Genomic DNA, 21,303 nt, shown 5'->3' with positions numbered 1-21,303 from the left:
AGGCCTCGTGCCCTGGAACGTGGTGCGGCTGTCCTGGACGCAGGCCCTTGATCATTGAGCCTGTGAACATGGCTTGCGGCTGTGGCTGTGGCCAATAAAAGGCTTGCAAGCTACGATGATGGCTCTGGCTGTAAGTGCATCTGCGCATGGGCGTTTCTCTGAGAGGAAAGTCGCTGGGGGATTGTTGAGTTGCTGACTTCGATATAGGTACACGGGGTCTTACTCCAGCCATCGCTCTGATCACTACCTGGAGGATTTTTATTCAACATGACTGAAGCATCCATTCAACATGGACCGAAGCTTTCATCAAACGTCTCGATGCTTTCAAGGGCTTGCACAGATTGTCTTCCGCGCCCTTTTACATTTCTTTCTTTATGAGGATACCTACTGCCCAGGTACCATCGGCATCATGACAACCAGCTCGACACGGTAGTAGCCAGTATCACGTGTTCACAATAAACATCTTATTTTAGCACTTGGCAAATCTCCTCCGTCTTGTGCATGCTCTGTGAAGGTCATGATGTAGCCCCTGCAGAAGTTCCCCGGATCTGTCAGCTGTAATCTGGAGCTTATTGTGCGCTGTCAAAAGGGCGGATGGGGGATCCCTGTGCAGTGCAATTTCGCCATGGGACTGTCTTTGACTCGACTCTGAATTTGTTACTACTACCTCTACCTTACCATCACACCTATATCCGCTGCTTGTGAGTTATCCCACTGCATCACCAGCTCAAATATGGAGAGCTGCAAGACATCGCATTTGAGCGACAGTTGGGTACAAGCACATGTACCAGCATCAGGCACCAGACGTCAAATCAAGGTACCCGTGGAGGGCATTTCTGCATTCTGACAAGATCCGAGGTATCCAGTACCCCCTTGTGGGTGCATCGTCCGAGCGGAGTCTGAGTACTGTCTACCGCTGCAATGCCCCCCCCTGATTTGCATGTGAAATCGGAGTCCATCCAACTGGAGTCTCACGTGGCCAGACGCCGTCATCCGTCTGCTAGCAGGTGCCCTGCCCTCGGCTCCTGCCAGAGCAGCATCAACGGGGATGAAATGCAGCCAGCTGACCCTTTCCTTCTTATTCTTTGTTCGTATCTTCTCCTGTAGACTCTCACCAACTTCTTCTTTCTCTTCTTCTTCTCCCTCTCTTCTAGAAGCCATTTATTCGCGCCTCTTGTTCGGCGCAGCTTCATGTGAATCCAACAAGCATATTCGCCCGTTTGCAGCCTAAACAACCCGCGGCTCGACCAATGACGTTTTGGGCTGGCGGAGACGACGGAACCGCTGCCTTAGATGGCTGCCATTGTGAGTTGCTCCCTGGTTTGCGCTGTGCTTTGCCCTTGGTGCTCCTGGATGCCTTCCTCTGCGAAGGTGTCAGCCTTTTTGTTCCCTGCTACTGCCTGATACCCATGACCACACTATAAACACATGCGACCAAATTGCACCCTTTTCCATTTTCCATGCGCATTCGCCAGTTTCGAGACAAACGAGGACGCCTGCTATTGGATCGACGTGCCACAAGTGCACAGGGCTTGGCTTGGTAGGGTGATGTCATGAAGACACGCACCTCGGCCTTGCGTTGGCTCGTCGTGCTCGTCTCTCGTCAGCCTTTCCTGGCGCCACGATCCCAGCTCAGCTCAGGCCAGATGCCTCCCTCTCGTTACGTCGTCGATTTGCTGCTGCCGCTTCCGCGCCTCTGCCATCGTCCCCTTTGACCCTCCCGCCTGCTAGTGCTTGCGCCTGACTGTTGATGCGCGCCTGCTGCGACTTCTCTGCTGACCATCTGCGCACCTCGAACCCCAGGATCTTCCGTGGATCTCACAGCTTAACCGGCCAATGTCTTCCCGCGATGGCTCGTCTCTCGGCGCGTCGCCGCCGTCGTACGACTCCAACACAACCCTAGGCGCTGCTCCTCCCCCGACATACGCCGCCTTCTCCCCCGTCACGCTCTCGGCCACGACGCCCTCCAGGAACAGCCGTCGATCGACCGTCCTCGTCCACCAGAAGAGCCCGCTGCTCCTTGCCACCCCTCCCCAGATCACGCGCGCGCTCGCATACAGCCACCCCTTCCTACTGCCGCTCAACACCTTTGTCGGGCTGCTCACATGGAGCACCGGAGACCCATGGCAGAGCTTTCTGCTGCTGTGCTCCTTTTGGGCCATCGTCCTCTATGGCGATGTCGTGCTCATGCGAGCCGGCCCCATCGTCGTCTCCATGGGGCTGATAGCGGGCATGTACGGGCGACGATATAGTCCCTTGAGCAGCAGTGGCTGGACGGAGCCTGCGCGAGTGACCAAAGATGCTGCCGCCTCCAAGAAGGCTGCGGCCAATGGAGGCGGCAATCCGGAGGAGACTCCCAACGGGAAGCAGTCTGGCCATGCCCGGGCCAAGTCTGAACTCACAAACACCAAACACCAGAAGACGCTGGATGAAATCGTCGACACCCTCAAAGAGTTTACCGGCAGATGCAATGTCCTCATGGACCCTCTTCTCGAGATGACCGACTTCCTCAGCACCCAGCGGACCCCGACCAGCGCAACTACCAGACCGGCACTCACTGCCATGTTCATGCGGCTCCTCATCATGACGCCCTTTTGGATCGTCCTGACCATGTCGCCGTTTAGGATCATTACGACGCGACGAGTTGTGCTAGTGGCGGGAACAATCATATTGACATGGCATGCGAGGGTGATGCGGGTTACGAGGACCATTATCTGGAGAAGCAAATCCGTCCGCAAGCTTGCTGGGGCCATTACTGGTCTCCATTTCGATAGCCCGCCGAAGACATACCATCTCAGGGATGGCGCAGATATAAATGAGTCACAGATGAGCAAGGCATCGTTCTTGGGAACCTCTAGCCTGCAAGTGAACCGTCGACGAGACGGCACCGCTAACGGCGGGAAGAGTGCCGGCGTCAAGTTCACTTTCATTATATATGAGAATCAGCGGCGGTGGATTGGCCTGGGGTGGACGTCGAATCTCTTTGCCTACGAGCGGCCTGCATGGACAGACGAGCATAACAACGCCGTGCCACCGCGAGATGAGTTTGAGCTTCCCGAAGTTGCGGATGGAAGCCGGATGAGGTGGCGATGGGTAGAGGGCAGCCGATGGCGAGTAGATGGCGTACCAGACCCTGAAGATCAGGGCGCGGTGGATTATGATGGTCCCGAAGGGAAGAATGGATGGATATACTACGACAACAAGGTAATTTGCTCTCCTGTCCCAGCGGTGTTGCTTGGCTAACGTGAGTTCGTCAGTGGCAAAACGGCCGCCGGGGAATTGATGGCTGGGGCCGGTGGACGCGGCGCAGGAAGTGGTATCGCGATGCCGAATTGGTGGAGGTGGACGAGTCTCAGCTTCCTCAGGAGCTGGATGCTACCGAGAGGACACCCACGCCGCACACAACATCGTATTCCACAGCCAACGAAAATATGCGAGTCGAGCCTCCGGATCCCACACCAAACGAGGATCAAGACCAGGTCTCGGATGCGTTGAGCGTAAAGGCTGCAGATGATACGGCCTCGCTACATTCCACGTCGTCGCGGTTCTGGCCGACCCTGAGGAGACGGACTACTGATCGTTCCGGGGATAGTCTCCGTCTGGACAGTCAGAGACAGGAGAAGCGACGAAGCGGCAGCCAGAGGCCGAGGAGAACGAGCGACGTTGCTAGCGACATTGCCGGAGAGGACGACAGCGCACTGAATCTTGCCGTCGCGCTTGAGCTGCAGAAGTCGGGCAAAGAGGGCGGGCAGTGGGGGATTGGGGATGAAGCGCGCATGAGCTTGGAATGACTCGGATGAAGCTTTTCGGAGCGCCCTTGGTGTTTTCATTCTAGAGCTGGCCTGCCTTGACTATGGCTGAAGTGCTCGTCTTGAGATTTCTTGTAACAACATATCATCATAGTAGCATTGACTAGCAAGTTTACTGGATTTGGCGGGAGTCGCGGACAGGGTATTGGGATGTTATGGATTACTGCTGTATGAATATGAGTACCTACTTATGCTATTGCGTTTTGCAGCTGAACATTCAGGCGCCAATGTGTGAGGAGACTGGGCGAAGACTGACCCTGTCTTGTGAAACTACTGAAGCAAGTTGGTGATGCGTCACCTCGAGCCAGCTGGCAGTTTGAATTACAGCTGGCGCGGGACTCCTGACTCTCGCCAAACAAAATCCGTTTGCACTGCGTGTTTTCCCATTCTTCCTCATTTTTTCATCCTCCTCCCACAACATTCTTTTCCTTTTCCTCAAAACTCCTTTCTTTTGCGTTCCAAGAAAGAGATTCATTTCTCAACCTTGCATCTTTCAGTCGGGGTTTGGCCCCTTATCGTGTTCCTCCTTGTTCAACGTTTCTCCAATATCATCGATCGAAGGGCCTGGGAAAAAGCAGCTACAGAGTGAAAACGCAAGTATCAGCATTCAAAGCGAGAGCGATGCCGCAGCTTTCGGACATTGAAGAGGGTTCCTCGAGCGGAAGCACCGTCGAAGCGGACGAGGACCATCAAAGGAAGTCAAAGAATGATGAATCCAGGGATGCCAAACTCGAGTCCTCTCATCTTTCTCCGAGAAGTGACACCTTCCGGTCCATAGGAAAAGCGCAAGGGCTCAAGCTTCGTCAAACTTCTCACACCCAAAGCCTACCGACTTCCATGACGGTCTTTTCGCCTGCTCTCCCACCGCCGTCATCTTCATCACCAGAATCTTCGTCGTCCTCCTCGCGATCGATTACGCCTCCGCACCCAAGCCATCGCGTGTCGTCCTCGGGAACGGTGCAGATTGTCTCCCCTGGGGCGATGACGTCGTCTTCCGCGACGTTTTCGGGGGGTGGTTGGTCGCCTTTGGGGAGGAGGATGGTGAGCGAGGGGGTGGTGGTGGGTTCAGAGACTTCTTCGACGGCGGCGAATATTTCTGCGTATCGTAATCACCGCCAGACTCCGGATCATGGCGATGGCCAGCAGCAGCAGCGGCGGCAGAGAGGGCAGTATGGCCTGGGAGGAGGTGTTCCGCCTGAGGGAGGTGCGCCGTTTTGGTGGATGGATGGTTCGACGGTGGATTTGTTACCTCGACAGGGCGATGATGAGTGTGAGAGAGGAGACTTGCTGGGCGGTGCTCGGGCTGGTAAACGAGGGGAGATGAGGTGGCTTGTCCATGTGGTTGTGCATGGGGTTGTGTTGGCGATGCAGAGCGGCGTTGCGGTGGGCGTGTTGACGGTGTTTGCGTGGATGGGGATGTGGAGGGATGATAGGGGGGATGTGGGTGGTGTTTCTGGAGACATGTGAGTTGACGAGTCCTCGATATATATCCCCTTTGTTGTCACTTTTCGATATGCTGATGATGATGACGCTTTACCTAGGCTGCGCAGTATTCCCTCTTTGGCGACAACTTCGGTCCTCATCCTCTCCTTTGCGACCCTCATGATGCACGAAATCTATCTCCTCTCTGCGGTCGTGCTGCTCTACTTGCAGGCGGCTATTCTCGCGCTCGCGACTGTTGCTGCGATGAGCTTGTGGATGAAGGGCGTTTGGGAGGAGAACGGCGTGGCCAAGTGCGTCTTGATGAGTTGCGGGATGATGTTATGGGGGACTTCGGGATTGGCGTTTTTGAGGGCGGTGGTGGTGTGGAAGGTGACGACGAGCTTGGTGGGCGAGGATGAAGGGGTGGGAGAGGGAGGGAGGAGTGGTGAGGTTGTTCAGGGGGGGTATGCGACTTTTCGGGGATCTGGGTCTGCATGATGAAGATACTGGATGGATGGAGGTAGCTGCAGGGATATGGCCTTGATGATTCACTTGCTGCTGGAGTCTGTAGTTGATACTTGGATTCAAGTTCTTGGGACTATCTAGGCTTTGATGTGCTCATATGCGTATCACCAACCTCTCCTAGTCAAATTTCTACCCCTATTCAACCTGCTCGCATCAACTCCGCACGCTCAACCACCTCCCCTCAATCAATCTTGTACTTCCTACTGCCAGTTCTGCTGACTCCACCTCGGGCAATCCTGAATATTCATCAGCACCACAACCTTGTTATTCAGATCCTTCGCCGCCGCAAACCGATCAAACTCGTCCATAAAGTCAAGATCGCCCAATACATTCACCCCGTTCCCCTCGTGCGCCAGCATCTCTCTAAACGGAGGCCACTCTTTGACAGACTCCGGGTTCGCAAACTGCAGCACATCCCTCCAGACTTGATTCTCATCCGTATGCGTCGACCAGTTGCGTCTGACAAAATCCCCGTGCATGCCGACGAGGGCGCGCATGACATTCGCGATGTCGAAGCGTTGTTGGCCCTGCTCGCGGAGCATCTGGAGCTCAATGTCGCGGCCGGCCTTGCTGGCCAGCATGTCAGGCTTCCATTTTGAGTTCTGGGAGACCAGCCAGTCTTTCACATGCTTTACGTAGGAGCCGGGGATCCACCCCTTGGTGAGGGGATGGGGGGCTGTGTCGTGGTCGAGGGGGAACTGGGACGACATGGTGGCGTTGATGTTTGAGCTTTTTGTTTTTGGACTCGGAAGTGTCTGTACTGGAGTGTGATGTTGTAGAGGATGGTACAAGCGAGATTGAAGGCTTGGTTGGAGTGTCTTGTGGGAGAGAGGTTGAGAGGAGAGGTCGAGAAAGGGGGTTATATAGGCGTCTGTTGCAGTGATGATTGTAAGATTTCCATGCCAACTCATAGCTTCATTGTGCCACAAGAGATAAACAAATACTTGAATCACTTTCAACGACTATCTGAAGCAACATTTACTCACAGAGATTAAAAAAAACATGGCGTCCAGTGTGAACCTCCGTGGCTACATCGGACAACAAACTCAGCGTCTTCTCTCTCTTCCAAGCCATACAAGCAAACAGCAACATAAACGCCATGTTTGTCCCTCTTGTGTCCTCCCTCCCCTTATTCAGTACTCGGGAAAGACCTCTCCCATCTTGAGCCCCCAATTGTCTTCACTGGCAAGCCTCCTCATCACATCCGCCAAGTCGTCACAGTATCCGTCGACCTGCTCCGCGTTCAACTGCGCCGTGTCCCACGAAGCGATGAATAGGAGATTCTCCCTGTCCACCATGAAGGCACTCCAAAATAATCCGCTGCCCATTCAAACCACACGTCAGTTCCGTGCATGATCAAGCCCATGGAGGAAAAAAAGAAAACAAAAAAAAACTCACCAATCTGGCCAGTCATATCGAGCCACAGGCTCCAAACTCTCGAAATCGCTGCGGAACCCCCTGGACGCAGCAACGCCCATGCTCACATCCCACACAAACGACTGTCTGAATGACGCGTCCATGGCCACACTTGCCTCCTCGCGGAGCTCCTGTACGACCTTCTCCCACGGGACGTGCTCGTGCCGGCGAATCTGCTCTTGCTCACGCACCATGCGCTGGATGAGGTCTTCCAGCGTCTCTTCGCGGTGGGCTTCGTACATGTTGAGGATCCATTCCACGGTAGGCCCGTCGATGCTCATGGCCGGCTGGAGGGCGTCAGACACCCAGTCCGGCACAAACGGCCACGAGCGGGCGCTCTCCCACGAGTTGAAGACGGCGACGGGGGACTTTGTCTGCAGGACGTTGAAGAGGATGAGGGCGCACTTTGCGAATAGGACCGGTTCGAGACGGTATAGCTCGCGGAGTTTCGCCAGGGCGGGCAGACGGACGATTCGGCTGCGGCGAGGGAACCGGAACTCTTGTGCTCTGTCTTGCCATTCTCCGTTCCATATCTGGTCCCTGACGGCGTCACGCTCGGCTGCGAAGAAGGAGCTTGAGTCGCTTCCGATCATCATCCCCGGAGAGAGCTGCTTCGGCCAGAGCGCCTTCTTGTAGCGGGAGATTCCTCGCAGACGTTGAACGTGGAATGAGACGGCCCTCTGCGCCGGCAGACTGTCTTGGTACTCGGCGAACAAGTCTGCAAAGAGGCGGTACGACGTCTGCATGGGGATGATTGTGTCGTTGTCATGTATGAGCCGGTCTAGATCCCGATGCCACGGCAGAAGAGTCAAGGCATCGGCAATCGAATGGCTGTACGTGAGACAGAGGAGTCTCTGCCCCGTCTCCTTGACCTTGATGATGACCGCGCCGAACATGAACGCGAGAGAGTGGCTCTCGGCAGAGCTGTCCTCGTAGAGATCCCTCGCGTGCTTCTCCGTGTCCGCCTCGACTTCGCGGACCAGCTTCTGGAAGAAGAGCTGGCTGTGCCGCACGACGGTGTGGTAGAGCACTCCCTGCACGCCGAGGAGGACTGTCCGGAGAAGAGGTCTGAATGCGAGCCATTGGAACAGTCCGTCGTAGATCTGCGAGATGGTGGCGTCGTGGATGCGGAAGACGACGCGGATTCGGTAGGACTGGGGTCTCTGGCCGACGATTGTGCGGTACATGGAGCCCCTGACGGGGATGACATCTTGGACGTCGGCTCCGTCGAGGCCGAACCTTTCGACTTGTTCTCGGGCGGCTGAAAGGATCGCATCTGCGGTGGTGTTTGGAACGGTTGAATATTGGTGTTGATGTTGCCTCGAGTCGTGAAACTGGTCTCTTGGGATGAGAGAGTTGAAAGCACCATCTGCTCTCGGATGGATATGCGAGATGCCATCCTTGCCCAGTGCCGCGTCTGCTTCAAGAGGCGCATCTCTCGCAGCCAAAAGCCGAGCCTGCGTCTCAATCGTGGCGCATCGACTCAGATCCTGAAGATAGAGCCGCCGTCCAAGCCCTCGAAGAATCGCGTCGCAATATCGAAGCAGCGTGATGCTGTCGGCCAAAGCAAAGATGTCGTCCGTCTTGTTGGGACGGACGCCCACCAGCTGGTCCCATATGACCCCCAGCTGCTCTTCCAGCATCGACACTTGGTCTCTGTTCTTGTGCATCTGAGAGTGTTTGGCCTGGTCTGTTTGCCTCTTTCTGGTGACAATGTCGGCGAGCATGGCCCGCTTGGGCTTTCCAATGGCAGTTGCTGGGACGCTGTCGAGGCCCAGGTCTTCCAGCGTGTAGACGGAGTCGAGTGCGTAGTGAGAGCCCAAAAGCCTCGATTTCTCCATGATGATGGACTTGGGTGTCTTTGGCGCGAGCTTGACGATGGCGACTGGGATCTGGCCTGCAATCTCATCCGGCACTCCCACGACAAATGCCTAGTATATGTCTAAAAGTTAGCTGAAATCCCCTCGACATCTCAAAAAAGGGGTAGGCGATTTCTACCTGTAAGAGCCCTGGAATGTCCGATAGGGCAGTTTCAATCTTCAAAGGATCGATATTCTCCCCTCCGCGGATAATCAAGTCGTTGTATCGTCCAAGGATATAGACCACCCCCTTTTCGTCAATCATCGCCTGGTCCCCCGTCCTCAGCCACCGTCCCGCCTCGTCATCATAAAACCTCCCATCATCGTCCTCTTCATCCTCGCCGAAATAGCCGTGTATCACCGACGTGCCCGAGATATGCAGCTCTCCCACCTCCATCCTCGAAAGCACCTCCCGACCTCCTCCCCAGCGACAAACCCGCACCGCCGCCCCCGGAAGCACCTTTCCCACGCCGGCATGATACCCGTCCACCAGCATCCCGTCCTGCCTCGACCAGCTCACAATCGGCGCGCCCTCGCTCATCCCGTACGCCTGGATGGCATCCCGCGCCCCCAGGCCTTCCCTGCAGAGCCGGATGTGCTCCGCCCCGATCATGGTCCCCGAGATGGACACAATCGACAGGCTCAGCGCCTCGGGGCTCGGGAACGCCGCGTGCGACAGCAGCGCCCGGACGAGCGTGGGCGTGGCCGACATGACGGTGCACTTCTCGTCGACCAGCGCCCTGAGCGTGGCGTCGATGTGGAAGGACCGCGCGGCGAAGACGACGACGCCGCCGTGGCGCCAGGCCCGCAGCGCGTTGTTGATGGCGAAGACGTGGCACACGGGCGTGTGGACCAGCCAGCGGTCGACAAAGTCCGGGTCGGCGTTGGCGTCGTAGTTGCTCGTCTGAGACACCAGGTTGCGGTTCGTGTGAGGGCATCCCTTGGGGCGGCCGGTGGTGCCGCTGGTGAAGACGACGAGGGCGGGAGCATCACCGTCGCTGCCGCTGCCGGTGGGCCGGGGCGGTCCTTGTTGCTGATCGTCGTTTGTGTCTGTGTCTGTGTCTGTGTCTTTGCCTGTGCCTGTGTCATCTGTGTCACCGCGAGCCTCCAGGTCTAGCCCCAGCCCCAGCCCCAGCCCCTGAGGGGAAGAGGAAGACGACGACGACGCATCCCCATCCCCGCCCATGAGCTCCCCCAGGCTGATCCAGCCCTCGGCCGACCCGCCGCAGAAGACGCGCAGAAGAGGCCGTGGAAGCTCGAGCCTGGCCATGTCCGCGTCCAGGCGCCGCGCAGCCTCGGCATCCTGGACGACCAGCACGCGCGGCGCGGCGGTCTCGAGCATCAGCGGCACGTCGTCCGTGACACGAGGGTCCAGGGGTATGAAGACGGCCCCGATCCTGACGCAGGCCCAGAGCAGGAAGCCCCATTCCGCGCAGTTCCAGAGCACGGCGGCGACGTGCATGCCGCGTCCAGGCCCATGCCCAGGTTCAGTCCCATGCCCATGCCCATGCCCAAGATCAGGCTCGATGACGCCGCCCAGCATCTTCTTCTCCAGAGCGTCAGCCAGCCGCTCAGCGCCGCGCCGGAGGTTTCCGTACGAGCATCTGAGACATTCCGATCGCGCAGTCGAGGTGGAGGGTGCGGGTGCGGGTGCAGGCGCGTCGTCGTCTTCCGATGATACGAGTCTGGTGTCTGCAGGCTGCCAGAGCGAGACGAGGGCTTCTCGGTCGGGGTGGGCGGCGGCGGAGGCTGCGAAGAGGTCCCATAGGTCCTGGTCGAGGTCCGTGAGGGGGTCGCCGTGGATCTCTGCGAGGGCGGCGGCGGGTTTGTCTTTTTGATGGGCCATCTTTTTACTTGTCTTCTTCTGATCTTGTCTTTTTTTTTTTGAATATCCAGTGTTGATTCTGCTGCTGCTGCCGTTCGTTTCAACCGTCTCCTTGGTCTTGATCGCAACAGCTGTCAATCTTGAATAGGGGTAAAGAGGTAATCAGTCCACAGTATCGTTGGCAGGATGCCGATGGGATCAACAGGATGTTAAAGTCCAGCTCAACTGTTCCGTCTTATACAGGAATATATCAATAATATTGCTCTTGTGACCTTGCCTCGTGTTATCCAGCATATCACATCACGTCTCTTCTCCCCCCTTTTCCTCCGCGTCTTTTCCTACTCAACACAACACAACACAGCACAGCACAAGCCAAGCCCGTCATCCAGGCATCGCTCGCTCCGTTCCGTAAAACAGACTCATCCTCCTTCGAGCCCGTTACTTTGTGTGCCAAAACAACAGACACACACGCAGACACACACACACACACACACATGCACACAACACGCGAAGCTCAAGTTTCACCTCGTCCCAATGAAGCATGCAAGCCTAGAGCACAACTCGATCACCCGTGCAGCTGTTGGTTGAAACCCAATCGTTTCCCTCCCTTGTGACACCAAACGACCCAGCGTCCCTCCCCAATAACGTGGCCGGGAAAACGCCACCTCGCCCTGGCAGCGAGCCAAAAGGGAGGAAACTCCATCTTCTGACTTGTATGTTGTAACACCATCAATATTTTTGTGTGCGTGAGAGAAAGAGAGAGTTATCCGGCAGGCGGCGTACACATGGCTTTTTTTTTCCCCATCCAAGACATAGGACTCGGATCCAAAACACGGCGTGCTGCTGAATCTCTGGCGGGAAGCCGGACAAGGGGGGGAGGGATGGGGGACCAGGGGAGGGAGACGGCATTGTCTTCGCACAAGGTAGGAAATAAGCTCTCGAGAGCCATCAGGTTTCTGTTGGTCCGGAGTTACACACATCTTAGATGTTGTCTGAGACCTTTTGGAGGCCCATTTGAACGCACAAAGAGTCTGGACGGACGATGCTGACGTGCTTCGCCTCTCGCTGGCAAAGTCAATGTTCGCTTGGTATCCAATCTATTTCACTGGATTACCGTCAATGCCAGGATCTTCCATGTAAGTCGTCTCCCGGCTGGGTAGCCTTTTGGTGGAGTGTGTGAATGGACGCGACGAAATCGACACTCATGACATCAACAAGGGTTGCGCCAAGTATCGTCGTATTGGCAACTTGGTCACTTGAGCAACCTTTAGTGAACAGCCAGGAGATTCGCTCACTGCCTTCAGTCGATGAGAAGAAGGGGGACAAGGAAGCTCCTCCACATCCTTACCACAACGACGAGGCTCATAACGTGCATGCTGTCACTGTCTCCTTACATCATCGAATACTTTTTGCTCAGGGGTAGTGACAGAATAGCCACGAGACTACCTCATGCAGAGTACCAAGCATCCTGAGCCAAATCCTTGGCTCCCCTTCGATCTGCGAATACGACGTGTGCCATGTCATTGAGAAACGCCAGCCCAGCTCTGGGCCTGATCCAGCTCGTCCCAAGGCCCGTTGTCTCGAGTGGTTGCATATCCGTAATGTCCTCCAGCATCTAGTTACTCATGCCGTCGCCCATTGGCTCGAGGCGTGCTGCAGCTAACCTCGCCGGCGCGGTATTTCCCGTGCAGAAAAGGGGAAAGGGCCCTCTTCCTTGTTAGCCCCAGGTGTTCGGATGTCTGCCTTGTCCCCCTCCTCCACACGATCCTTTTGTTTCTGCGTCCGGCTGCGCCAAGGAGGCACTTGTCCGATCGGCGTGTTGAGCCGTCTGAGCAGCACGATCCTGTACGGTTGCGAGACATACAGCTGTCAGCATCGGCTCCCATCCTATCTGAGATGCTGGAGGCAGCAGGGCATGCGGGCATGTGGTGTGTGACTGCATGCTGCGGAGGAAGAGGCGGCGGTAAGGGCATGAAAAAGGATTACGGCCGTGGCCATCCTCGAGCAGCTGTCAAGAACGATGGAGAATGGCTGGTCACTCCACAAGTTATTTCGCTGTCAGGCAGAAGAGGAACAACCTCATCACAGGACTGGCCAAGAAACAGCTCATGGCAGAAAGCGTTCCTCTCTTGTGGTCCTGAAGATTCTATTATTATACGCTTCCGTCGTAATCACAAACCAACAGTCGAACCTCTTCCAGTCAATGAGAGCTTCCATCAGGCCCCGGCCGCTGCGCCCAAGAGTCGCACAGCAGAGAAGAGGAACACGAAGGAGCAGAGACTATCGATATTATTCGGTCCTATGTATGCAACGCATTGCAGCTAGATTGAAGCCTGTGAAACCCACCTTGGCCATGAGTGATGTGACGTTTATGAAAAGCTTTAGGGCGCGCACCCCCCCCCCCCCCCCCTGCTTGCCTTTCCCTCTTCCTTGGATCTGGCGTGTCTTGTCCGCATGATGCGAGGCGTGTACCGCCCAATGGTAGGGCCTTGTACGTATTCGTTTCCATGCATTATCTTGCGGGATCGTGTGTACCTGCAGGCATGTATATATGCCAGACAGTCAAATCAATCAATGAATGACCTGGACGTGTCACCAGGCGTCCCCCTGACCTGGAGGGATGTGGGAGGCTTCATTGGGCTGGGCTTTGGGAATAAGGGCCGTAATTGCTTTTCTCTCCTTGTTGTCGATATTCTGAAACTTCTCCTTCCATAGCAGATCTAGTACCATTCATTCCCTTGTCTTTGTCCGTGAACAGCGTATGAGCCATGTCTCCTTTACTTGAGAGCCAATACCTGTTACTCTACTTCTTCATCCCTCTCCTTCCCATCTCATACGTACTTCGCAGTATATGCTCTCAAGTCCATCAGTATCGCGTTTCACGCACCAAGGGGTGCAGAGATGCCCAATCCAAGGCCCCAGTCAAAGACCCCTTTATCGGACTCGACTTCATCTGGGACTGCCTCTTCGCCAAGCCCGTCGAAAAGTATCTCGATTCAACATACAGAACCTTTCAGCAGCTGGGAAACACATATGTCTGCAGACGATGGACGTGGGAGGCCGTCTACACCTGCGACAGCCGCAACATCAAGCACGTCCTCGCCTCGGGCTTCGACGACTTCAAGCTCCCTGGGCTACGGGTCAACGCCATGACGGGCATGCTCGGAAGCGGCATCTTTACGCTCAACGGACACTCGTGGTCGCACGCCCGCGGCGTCTTGCGGCCGTGCTTTGCGAAGCAGAACAAGGAGAGCATCGTCAACATGCTCGAGACGCACTTCCAGGCCTTGCTCAGGAGAATCCCTTCGGATGGAACGGCCGTCATCGACTTACAGCCGCTCTTCTTCTGGCTCACAATGGACTTTGCGACAGACTTTCTCATGGGCCACTCAACGCACGTTCTGAACCGAGCTTCGAGCCACGCCAAAGAGAAGCAGTTTGTCGACGACTACTTGACGTGCTCGACGGAGATTGTGCGCAAGATGCAGCTCGGTCCGCTCCAGATGTTTTCCGTCAACTTTGCCGCCATGAGAGCACGCAGTCGTGTCTTTCAGTACATTGACGACTTCATCAGCGCCTCTTTGGACACAGTGAGGGAAGACGACGAGTCTTTGAACGCGGGCTGCAATGTGCTTCAGGGGCTTGCCGCCGTGACGACAGACCGGAAGCAGCTCCGGGACCAGATCCTCCACATCCTCGTGGCGAGCCGCGATACGACGGCTTGTTTACTGAGTAACTTGTTCTTCGTGCTGGCGAGGAAGCCGCACATTTACGAAAAGTTGAGGCGAGAGGTGGTTTCCATTGCGGGTGTTGAGCCCGCGACAAGCACGCAGCTGAACAATATGGAGTATCTCAAGTGGTGCGTTCAAGAGTGTAAGTTCATCAGCCTCCCGCAAACTTCATCGTTGCTCGAAACTAACCGCTCAATGAAGCGCTACGGCTCCATCCCGTCATCCCGACAAATGCTCGCGAGGCCTCCAGAGACACGGCGCTCCCTTACGGCGGCGGTGAAGACGGCAACTCGCCTCTCTTCGTCAAGAAGGGCAACCTCGTCATGTACAACATCTACGCCATGCATCGCGACGCACACGTCTTTGGGCCCGATCCCGAAGAGTTTGTGCCTGAGAGGTGGAATGGCCTGAGGCCGGGTTGGGGATATTTGCCCTTTAACGGCGGACCGAGAATCTGCATTGGTCGTAAGCAACCCACTCTGTGTTTCTTTGGGGGCTGTTTTGTGTGGGTGTGTGTGCTAACTGTTTTGAATGTAGAAAAGTTTGCTCTTCTGGAGACGCATTATCTGGTGTCGAGGATGGTGCAGACGTTTGAGACGATGAGTGCGAGTGGCGATGCTGAGTGGGTTGAGCTTTATGCTCTGGCGACAACGTGCAAAGATGGAGTGAATGTCAGTCTTAAAAGGTCTTGAGAGGTGTTGAGGGTGTTGCTACTTCTACTTCTTCTTCTTCTTCTTCTTCCTCTTCATCTTCATCTTCTTCTTCTGCATCTAGGGATCCATGGCGTTTCATTACAGATATTATAATACCTACTGAGCACAAGAATACTTCAATCACATTCCCACTATACACTCTAAACACGCGTGTATATAAGTCTGGCCCCTTTTATCAACCGTCTTGGTAGGGTATCAACATAAAATTTCGAATATTCAAACCAATAAACGCCATGGGTATAGCCAAATTATCATACCACCCCAACACCAAGCATCAGAATCTCATCATCCTGAACATCCCAGCGGCATCAACCCGGAGACTTGAAAAGAGCCTATTCCGCAGCCGAACCTCGACATCGAACTTGACCTCGCCATCGGCCACCGCAGCAGGATCCATCGCCTCCCACAGAACCAGCGTCTGCTCTTTGCCTCCGCCGCGTCCGCCGTCCAGGAGGATATACTTGGGCCGCCGAGTCGCTTCTTTATAGGCCGTCCACTTCATCCGGATAGACCATTGATTGCCTTCCGAATGCAGCTTCTCAAAGTGTGCGGCCTCGAAGCCGTCGGACCACAGCGCTCCCTGCGGCTGCCCGCCGAGTTGGGCGCAGAAGATGCGTCTGGCATCCCACGCCAGGGTGCTCCAGCACAGCTTGGCGAAGACGCACTGCTTCTCCATCAGCAGCAGTGCCGCGTCCAGCTGCGCCATCATCTCGTCGTGGCGTCTCGCGAGCTTCCAGGCGATGCCTTCCCACCTGTCCGCCATGGCGACGCCATTCCTCTTCTTGGGCCTGAGCTTTGCCCTGGACTCCTGCATCTGGAGCGCGAGGATGTCGACGGCTGCCTCCTCAGCCTCGTCCACCAGCTTCGTCATCAGGGTGTGGAGCTCCCTGTATCCGACGACGGTGTCCATGAGGGCGCGCTCGTTGCCCTCCCGAGTCGCCTCCACCACCTCGCTGCGGAGTTGCTCGAGACCCATGAGCCCGCAGTCGAAGCGCTCCTCAAGGGTCTCGCAGTCGTCAAAGTCCCAGGCCTGGGACTGGTCACTGAAGACCTCAATCTTGTTGAGGGACAGGAAACTTTGGATCCTGTCCCTGGTTGTGCCGTCCGTCCTCGTGACGGGGACGCTCATGGTGGTGGCGGAAGCGTTTGTGTCGGTCTCCAGCTTGAAGGCGTCCATTGTTGGGTAGATATATATGTATATGTGTATATATATCAGGCGGTAAAGATGCTTAACAACGGCGGAAGTATTGATGAGGGTGAGGGATGAGTGTGAAGTGAGGAACTGAGGGATGAAAAGGGGAGAAGGGGGCTTTATATAGCCGTGAAAGGAGTGCCTCTGGACAGATCGTTCTGAGTTGCGGCACTCAACAGATCTCTCAGAATTAAGGTTTACGGCTTCACTCGAGAGATAACAATTTTCCGGCTGGTTAAGGTTCGAATAAGGTTGGATGGCTTCATGAGCCTACATGAAGGTTATCTGGGGGCTTGACGGCGACTACTGTGAGGACACACAGGGACGTACGGTCAATAGTTCAGTTGGGGGTAGATATTTCGAGAGTGTGGAAGCGAGGGGAAGTGGGCGTGAAGTTGGTTGTTCCTTGGCCGAAACGAAGGATGAGGTGTGCGCTCTTAGGGCAAGTGCAATAGTAAAGCATACTCGGTCTTCTGACACCCATTAAATGGGGAGATAGCTTGCCTCTGTAGTAAAGCCTATTGAAATCCTTTTCTAGCTACATTAGAGACTCTGACGAATATCCTTGGGATTGAAGGTCCGTGGCCTAAAACAAGAAAGGGGTAGGTAGGATGTCAACGTTCAAGCCATGCTTTAGCTAGCAAACAAGTCTCCTGTCCGCGCAAGAGCGAATATGGCTCTCCTCGGAAGTTGTAACCTGTGGCTTTCTGAAGTGATAAAAGTGCCATGACTCAACAAGTCCGAGGAGTAGTCCGTTTATTTTGGCATTGTCAGCTGCTTCGTTCTCGACTACACTTGCGGACGAGGCTCGAAGCTTGTTGAGAAGAAACCAGCGCTGGATTTAGAGCCTGGCCTCTGATTGGCCTTGGGAATACCTGTGTGAGTGAAAAGGGATGTTACTCTACACATACAGTATTTTGACATAACTGGCATATAGGGCGCGTTGGTGGGAAAGGATACATTTCTGCTTAGGAAAAGGGGCGTCTAGACTAAGCCGCCTTGTTCATTATTTGTGAGATTTTATTACAAGGCTTGCAAAATTAATTGAAATACAACGCATAATTCACCCTAGGCATTGATTTCCGTGAATGCATATACTTCTTTTCACTGACAAGGACGACAGCTGGTTGATGTCGATACGTCTTCCGATATGGTTAGCATAAGACTGAACCGTTTGGTCGGGCTTAGAATCAACCAGCTGGCGGCAGGTTAAGATATCAACCGGGTTATCTTCAAAAGCAGAGCATGATCTAATTAATTCCACTAATGTGCTGTATGTCATACAGTACGCAGCCATTCCTGCAAGTTGACCCATTTCTATTGTCTGCAACCGACCATTCTGCTGGAGCCTCAATGGGGCGACGATGTGCATCATGATATCTACCTATGTGTCTGAGGATCAAATACTGGGCTACTTCACGGCATGTAGTTGATGAGATACCCTGCTAAATTCAAAGATGAAGGTCATGATTTGAGTCCGCCACTCTCTCATCTTCATGCTGCTCGTAAGCCTTCTTTGCTGATAGATATCAGTCCTGGAATAGGCCAACAACAGAAACTGATACGCACGCCTTCGATAGGATTCACCTTACCCAGACGGCAGTGGATCAATATAGCTACTAGATGTCAATGACGCTCGACCTCGGCAAGCAAAGACGGCCATTCTGCAATTGGCTAGTCGTGATTGAGTCACGCCGCGACTTTGTTCCTTCAGACGGATCATGGCCAAAATACAGACCGGCAATAAGTGCGCTTCGTATTCTGTACAGATGATGAGCCTCTTGTCTGTTCAGAGAGGCCAGTCAGCTATCCATCTGGACAAGACACCGACCTGTTCCCAGTGTCATCTACCGTATCTGCCTGTCAACGCTTATTCCATGTAAGACATCGTATGACTGAAGCGGCTTGTGTGTCTCACGTATACTCGTACATCATCAGTACAGAAAATCCTCACACAACCCAGGCAGAACCGATCCAGAGATCGTCTAACCGAAAAGAGCATTGCTTGCACTTGAGTGAGACGTGAAGTTGTTCATTGATTCACAGTCAGTGACGCAGCAACAGTGGTGGGGTGAAGAGAGAGAGAGGCGCTTATTTGGGCTGACCCAAAAAAAAAAAAAAAAAAAAAAGTTCGAGCCATCGGAAGCCGCCGAGAGAGAGAAGGTACGAAGAAGGATTGTGTGTGTGATGAACTTATTTTGCGCTTCCTCCTCTTTTTCCCTTTTCTCTTCCTTTCCTTTCCTTTCCTCTTCCTCTTGGGCATTTTGCGCATCCTGTCGAGCTCCCGTGGTCGCTGGCCTCGTCAACAGCATCTCTTCTCTTTCTCGTACTACTGTATTCTTTCAGAGTTACAAGCCATCTTCTTACAGCCTTCCTTCGTGATACCCCTCGTTAAGCCAGAAAAATTTACATCTAAATCCGTCACAATGGTTGAGAAGCTCTACGTTACCTACAACGACGTACGCCACACCTTCTACTCACGGCAGCATCTCCATCTACAGAGACAACTAACACCAGCCAAATCCAGGTCCACAAGCTGTGCCAGCAGGCCGCGACCAAGATCCTCGATGAGTTCAAGCCGCAGCTCATAATCGCCATCGGCGGCGGCGGCTACGTGCCCGCGCGAATCCTCCGCTCGTTCCTCAAGCGCCCCGGCTCGCCCAACATCCCCATCCAGGCCATCGGCCTCTCGCTCTACGAGTCCCTGGGCGGCGACCCCCAGGTCGAGGAGATTGGCACAAAGGTCACCCGCACCCAGTGGCTCGACCTCAGCGCCCTGGGCGAGATGCAGAACCTGGTCGGCAAGCGCGTGCTGATTGTCGACGAGGTCGACGACACCCGGACCACGCTCGAGTACGCCGTCAAGGAGCTTGAGAAGGACGTCGAGATTGCGCGCCAGAAGCTGGGTGCCGATGCCCCCAAGGCCGAGTTCAGCATCTTTGTTCTCCACGTACGTGCTTTTCGTCTGTCCCCCTCTTAGGAGAGCGACAATTCGCTAACTTTGTCTCTAGAACAAGGACAAGCCCAAGAAGGGCCAGCTGCCCGAGGACATGCTCAAGAACCGCTACCTGGCTGCCGTCACCTGCGGCGATGAATGGATCAACTACCCCTGGGAGGCCATCGACATTGACGAGCACGACCGCCTTGCCGCCGAGAAGAAGTTGTAATGCTCTGCGCCTTGCCATTTAAGCCTGCAAATCCGTAAAAGTTGGAACTAGAAAAAAAAAAAAAAAACGACGAAATGAGAACATAAGAAATGAACTCCAAGAGGCCAGGGATATGGTCGCCCTTGGTTCTAAATCCGCCTTCTGCCGTCTATTGTAATGCTACATGATGAAATCTATGTCTGATGTCACGTCCAAGAGGCTCTTATGACTCTAGCAGTATGCTAACGCTCCCGAAAACTCCACGATGACTCTGCATGCCGTTTCTTCACACGTCTCAACCGCCCAGTGTCCCTTCTCTCTGGTGCCGTTCCTTCAAGCGCTTCTCCTGCTTCATAAACTCGCGGATCCCAACAGGGACATTCTTGAAAGCCTCTTCGTCCCACAAATCCTTGGAGATGTTTGCCGTCCAGGCCGTCTCCGACCCGCCGCCATCGGCATCCATGGTGCGGCTCCCAGCCCTCAGCCTCGCCTTCGCCTCAGCCTTGGCCGCCGTCCACTCTTCCATGTCGTCCCTGTAGCGATCCCACACGCAGTTGACGCACCCGCTCATGCAGCAGTTGTCGGGCTCCTCCGGGCGAGGAGGTATCAGGACGCCGGCGACGTACGTGGACTTGGCCTTCTTGAGGGCGAGGCGGTCGGCCTCTTCGGCGGGGCCGAGCAAGCGGGAGCCGAATATCACGCGCGCTCTTGATTCAGGCGATGTCGTGGGTGGTTTTTGCGTGGAAAATGTCTTGGCGGCACTTTTGTCTTCTTGGGGTCGCTTTTTGTCGGCTGGGCTGGAGCTGGGTGGTGTCTTCTTTGGCGATTTGGGAGGCGTATAGGCGGTAGGGTTGTCGTGAATTGTTTCGTAGTAGGATCCGAGGGGTGTTCGTTGCGGCCATTGCTCCTCTTGCGATGTTGTTGCTTTGGTGGATCTGGTGAGGCTGGCAAAACATCGTCGACAGCAGGTTGCCGGCGGTAAAGCTGTGCTGCGCCGCACGAGGCCCAGTCGTGATACAGCGTTTCTTGACAGCGACATTGTGACTACCTTATGCTTTAGCTCATGATGCGACGGAATGCGATGCGGTGCGATGCGAATGCGCAGGAATGGTTTGTGATATAGGTAGGTAGGTAAGGTACAGAGAAGCGCGGAAAGAGATCGGATGAACGAGGAACTGGCCGGGAATTCGCACTTCGGCTTCGCCAGAGCTTTTGTGGGGTGGCAAGTCGGACGTCATCGGCGAAACCGGCATTTCAGGCGGGAGCTCAGCAGCACGTGATGGTTCCTTGATTTCACTCTCAATCTCAGCTCTCAGATCTGTCTCTTTGGGGGAGAATGGATGGATGGATGGATGTATAGGTGCATGTATAACTGTCCAATAGGAAAAATTAATATGATTAAAGGTATTCATTTACCGCCGTTGAAGCGGTTATTGGGAGCCCTCCATGTTGTTCCCGCGGGACCTTCACTTGTCCAAGACATTGCGCCGCAGCCAAGCGCTACCGCCTACCGCTTTTGTCCAAGCCCGCCTTGTTTAGCTGCAGCTTGCTGTGACGCGCTCCGTCCGGCCCAAAAACACCAAAACCACCATCCCGCATTGCCAAGCTGTCCGTCCAAGCAGCCGCCGTATTGCTACAACTCTCCTGTCATTTTCCCTACATTCT

At 54.9% G+C, this 21,303-nt stretch overlaps 8 protein-coding genes across 8 annotated transcripts; 4 read left to right on the top strand and 4 right to left on the bottom strand.

Moving 5' to 3' along the window:
- Positions 1 to 1,836: 1,836 nt before the first annotated feature.
- On the top strand, positions 1,837 to 3,791 carry BBK36DRAFT_1129280 (Pex24p-domain-containing protein; the record flags this gene model as incomplete). Its single annotated transcript, XM_024891724.1, has 2 exons — positions 1,837 to 3,204; positions 3,258 to 3,791. The coding sequence occupies 2 exons, from the start codon at positions 1,837 to 1,839 to the stop codon at positions 3,789 to 3,791; spliced, it is 1,902 nt and encodes a 633-aa protein (XP_024745706.1).
- An 855-nt stretch (positions 3,792 to 4,646) lies between these two features.
- On the top strand, positions 4,647 to 5,729 carry BBK36DRAFT_1129434 (hypothetical protein; the record flags this gene model as incomplete). The annotated part of the gene is made up of 3 exons (XM_024891737.1): positions 4,647 to 4,850; positions 4,953 to 5,272; positions 5,351 to 5,729. The coding sequence occupies 3 exons, from the start codon at positions 4,647 to 4,649 to the stop codon at positions 5,727 to 5,729; spliced, it is 903 nt and encodes a 300-aa protein (XP_024745705.1).
- A 227-nt stretch (positions 5,730 to 5,956) lies between these two features.
- Positions 5,957 to 6,466, bottom strand: BBK36DRAFT_1144818 (hypothetical protein; the record flags this gene model as incomplete). Its single annotated transcript, XM_024893703.1, has 1 exon — positions 5,957 to 6,466. One exon carries the CDS (start codon positions 6,464 to 6,466, stop codon positions 5,957 to 5,959), a length of 510 nt encoding a protein of 169 aa, XP_024745704.1.
- Positions 6,467 to 6,889: 423 nt separating this feature from the next.
- Positions 6,890 to 10,877, bottom strand: BBK36DRAFT_1185166 (acetyl-CoA synthetase-like protein; the record flags this gene model as incomplete). Its single annotated transcript, XM_024896429.1, has 3 exons — positions 6,890 to 7,076; positions 7,155 to 9,103; positions 9,171 to 10,877. 3 exons carry the CDS (start codon positions 10,875 to 10,877, stop codon positions 6,890 to 6,892), a joined length of 3,843 nt encoding a protein of 1,280 aa, XP_024745703.1.
- A 2,747-nt stretch (positions 10,878 to 13,624) lies between these two features.
- BBK36DRAFT_1129017 (cytochrome P450) lies at positions 13,625 to 15,279 on the top strand (the record flags this gene model as incomplete). Its single annotated transcript, XM_024891698.1, has 3 exons — positions 13,625 to 14,729; positions 14,789 to 15,052; positions 15,125 to 15,279. 3 exons carry the CDS (start codon positions 13,625 to 13,627, stop codon positions 15,277 to 15,279), a joined length of 1,524 nt encoding a protein of 507 aa, XP_024745702.1.
- Positions 15,280 to 15,574: 295 nt separating this feature from the next.
- BBK36DRAFT_1172578 (hypothetical protein) lies at positions 15,575 to 16,477 on the bottom strand (the record flags this gene model as incomplete). Its single annotated transcript, XM_024895748.1, has 1 exon — positions 15,575 to 16,477. One exon carries the CDS (start codon positions 16,475 to 16,477, stop codon positions 15,575 to 15,577), a length of 903 nt encoding a protein of 300 aa, XP_024745701.1.
- A 2,441-nt stretch (positions 16,478 to 18,918) lies between these two features.
- Positions 18,919 to 19,659, top strand: BBK36DRAFT_1129383 (PRTase-like protein; the record flags this gene model as incomplete). The annotated part of the gene is made up of 3 exons (XM_024891732.1): positions 18,919 to 18,951; positions 19,020 to 19,442; positions 19,504 to 19,659. 3 exons carry the CDS (start codon positions 18,919 to 18,921, stop codon positions 19,657 to 19,659), a joined length of 612 nt encoding a protein of 203 aa, XP_024745700.1.
- A 274-nt stretch (positions 19,660 to 19,933) lies between these two features.
- On the bottom strand, positions 19,934 to 20,677 carry BBK36DRAFT_68459 (hypothetical protein; the record flags this gene model as incomplete). The annotated part of the gene is made up of 2 exons (XM_024898513.1): positions 19,934 to 20,545; positions 20,639 to 20,677. The coding sequence occupies 2 exons, from the start codon at positions 20,675 to 20,677 to the stop codon at positions 19,934 to 19,936; spliced, it is 651 nt and encodes a 216-aa protein (XP_024745699.1).
- Positions 20,678 to 21,303: the final 626 nt, after the last annotated feature.

The sequence above is a fragment of the Trichoderma citrinoviride genome, assembly GCF_003025115.1.
Source record: "Trichoderma citrinoviride strain TUCIM 6016 unplaced genomic scaffold BBK36scaffold_17, whole genome shotgun sequence".
In the NCBI taxonomy this organism is placed as follows: domain Eukaryota; kingdom Fungi; phylum Ascomycota; class Sordariomycetes; order Hypocreales; family Hypocreaceae; genus Trichoderma; species Trichoderma citrinoviride.
This window is presented reverse-complemented; position numbering and strand designations above follow the sequence as displayed.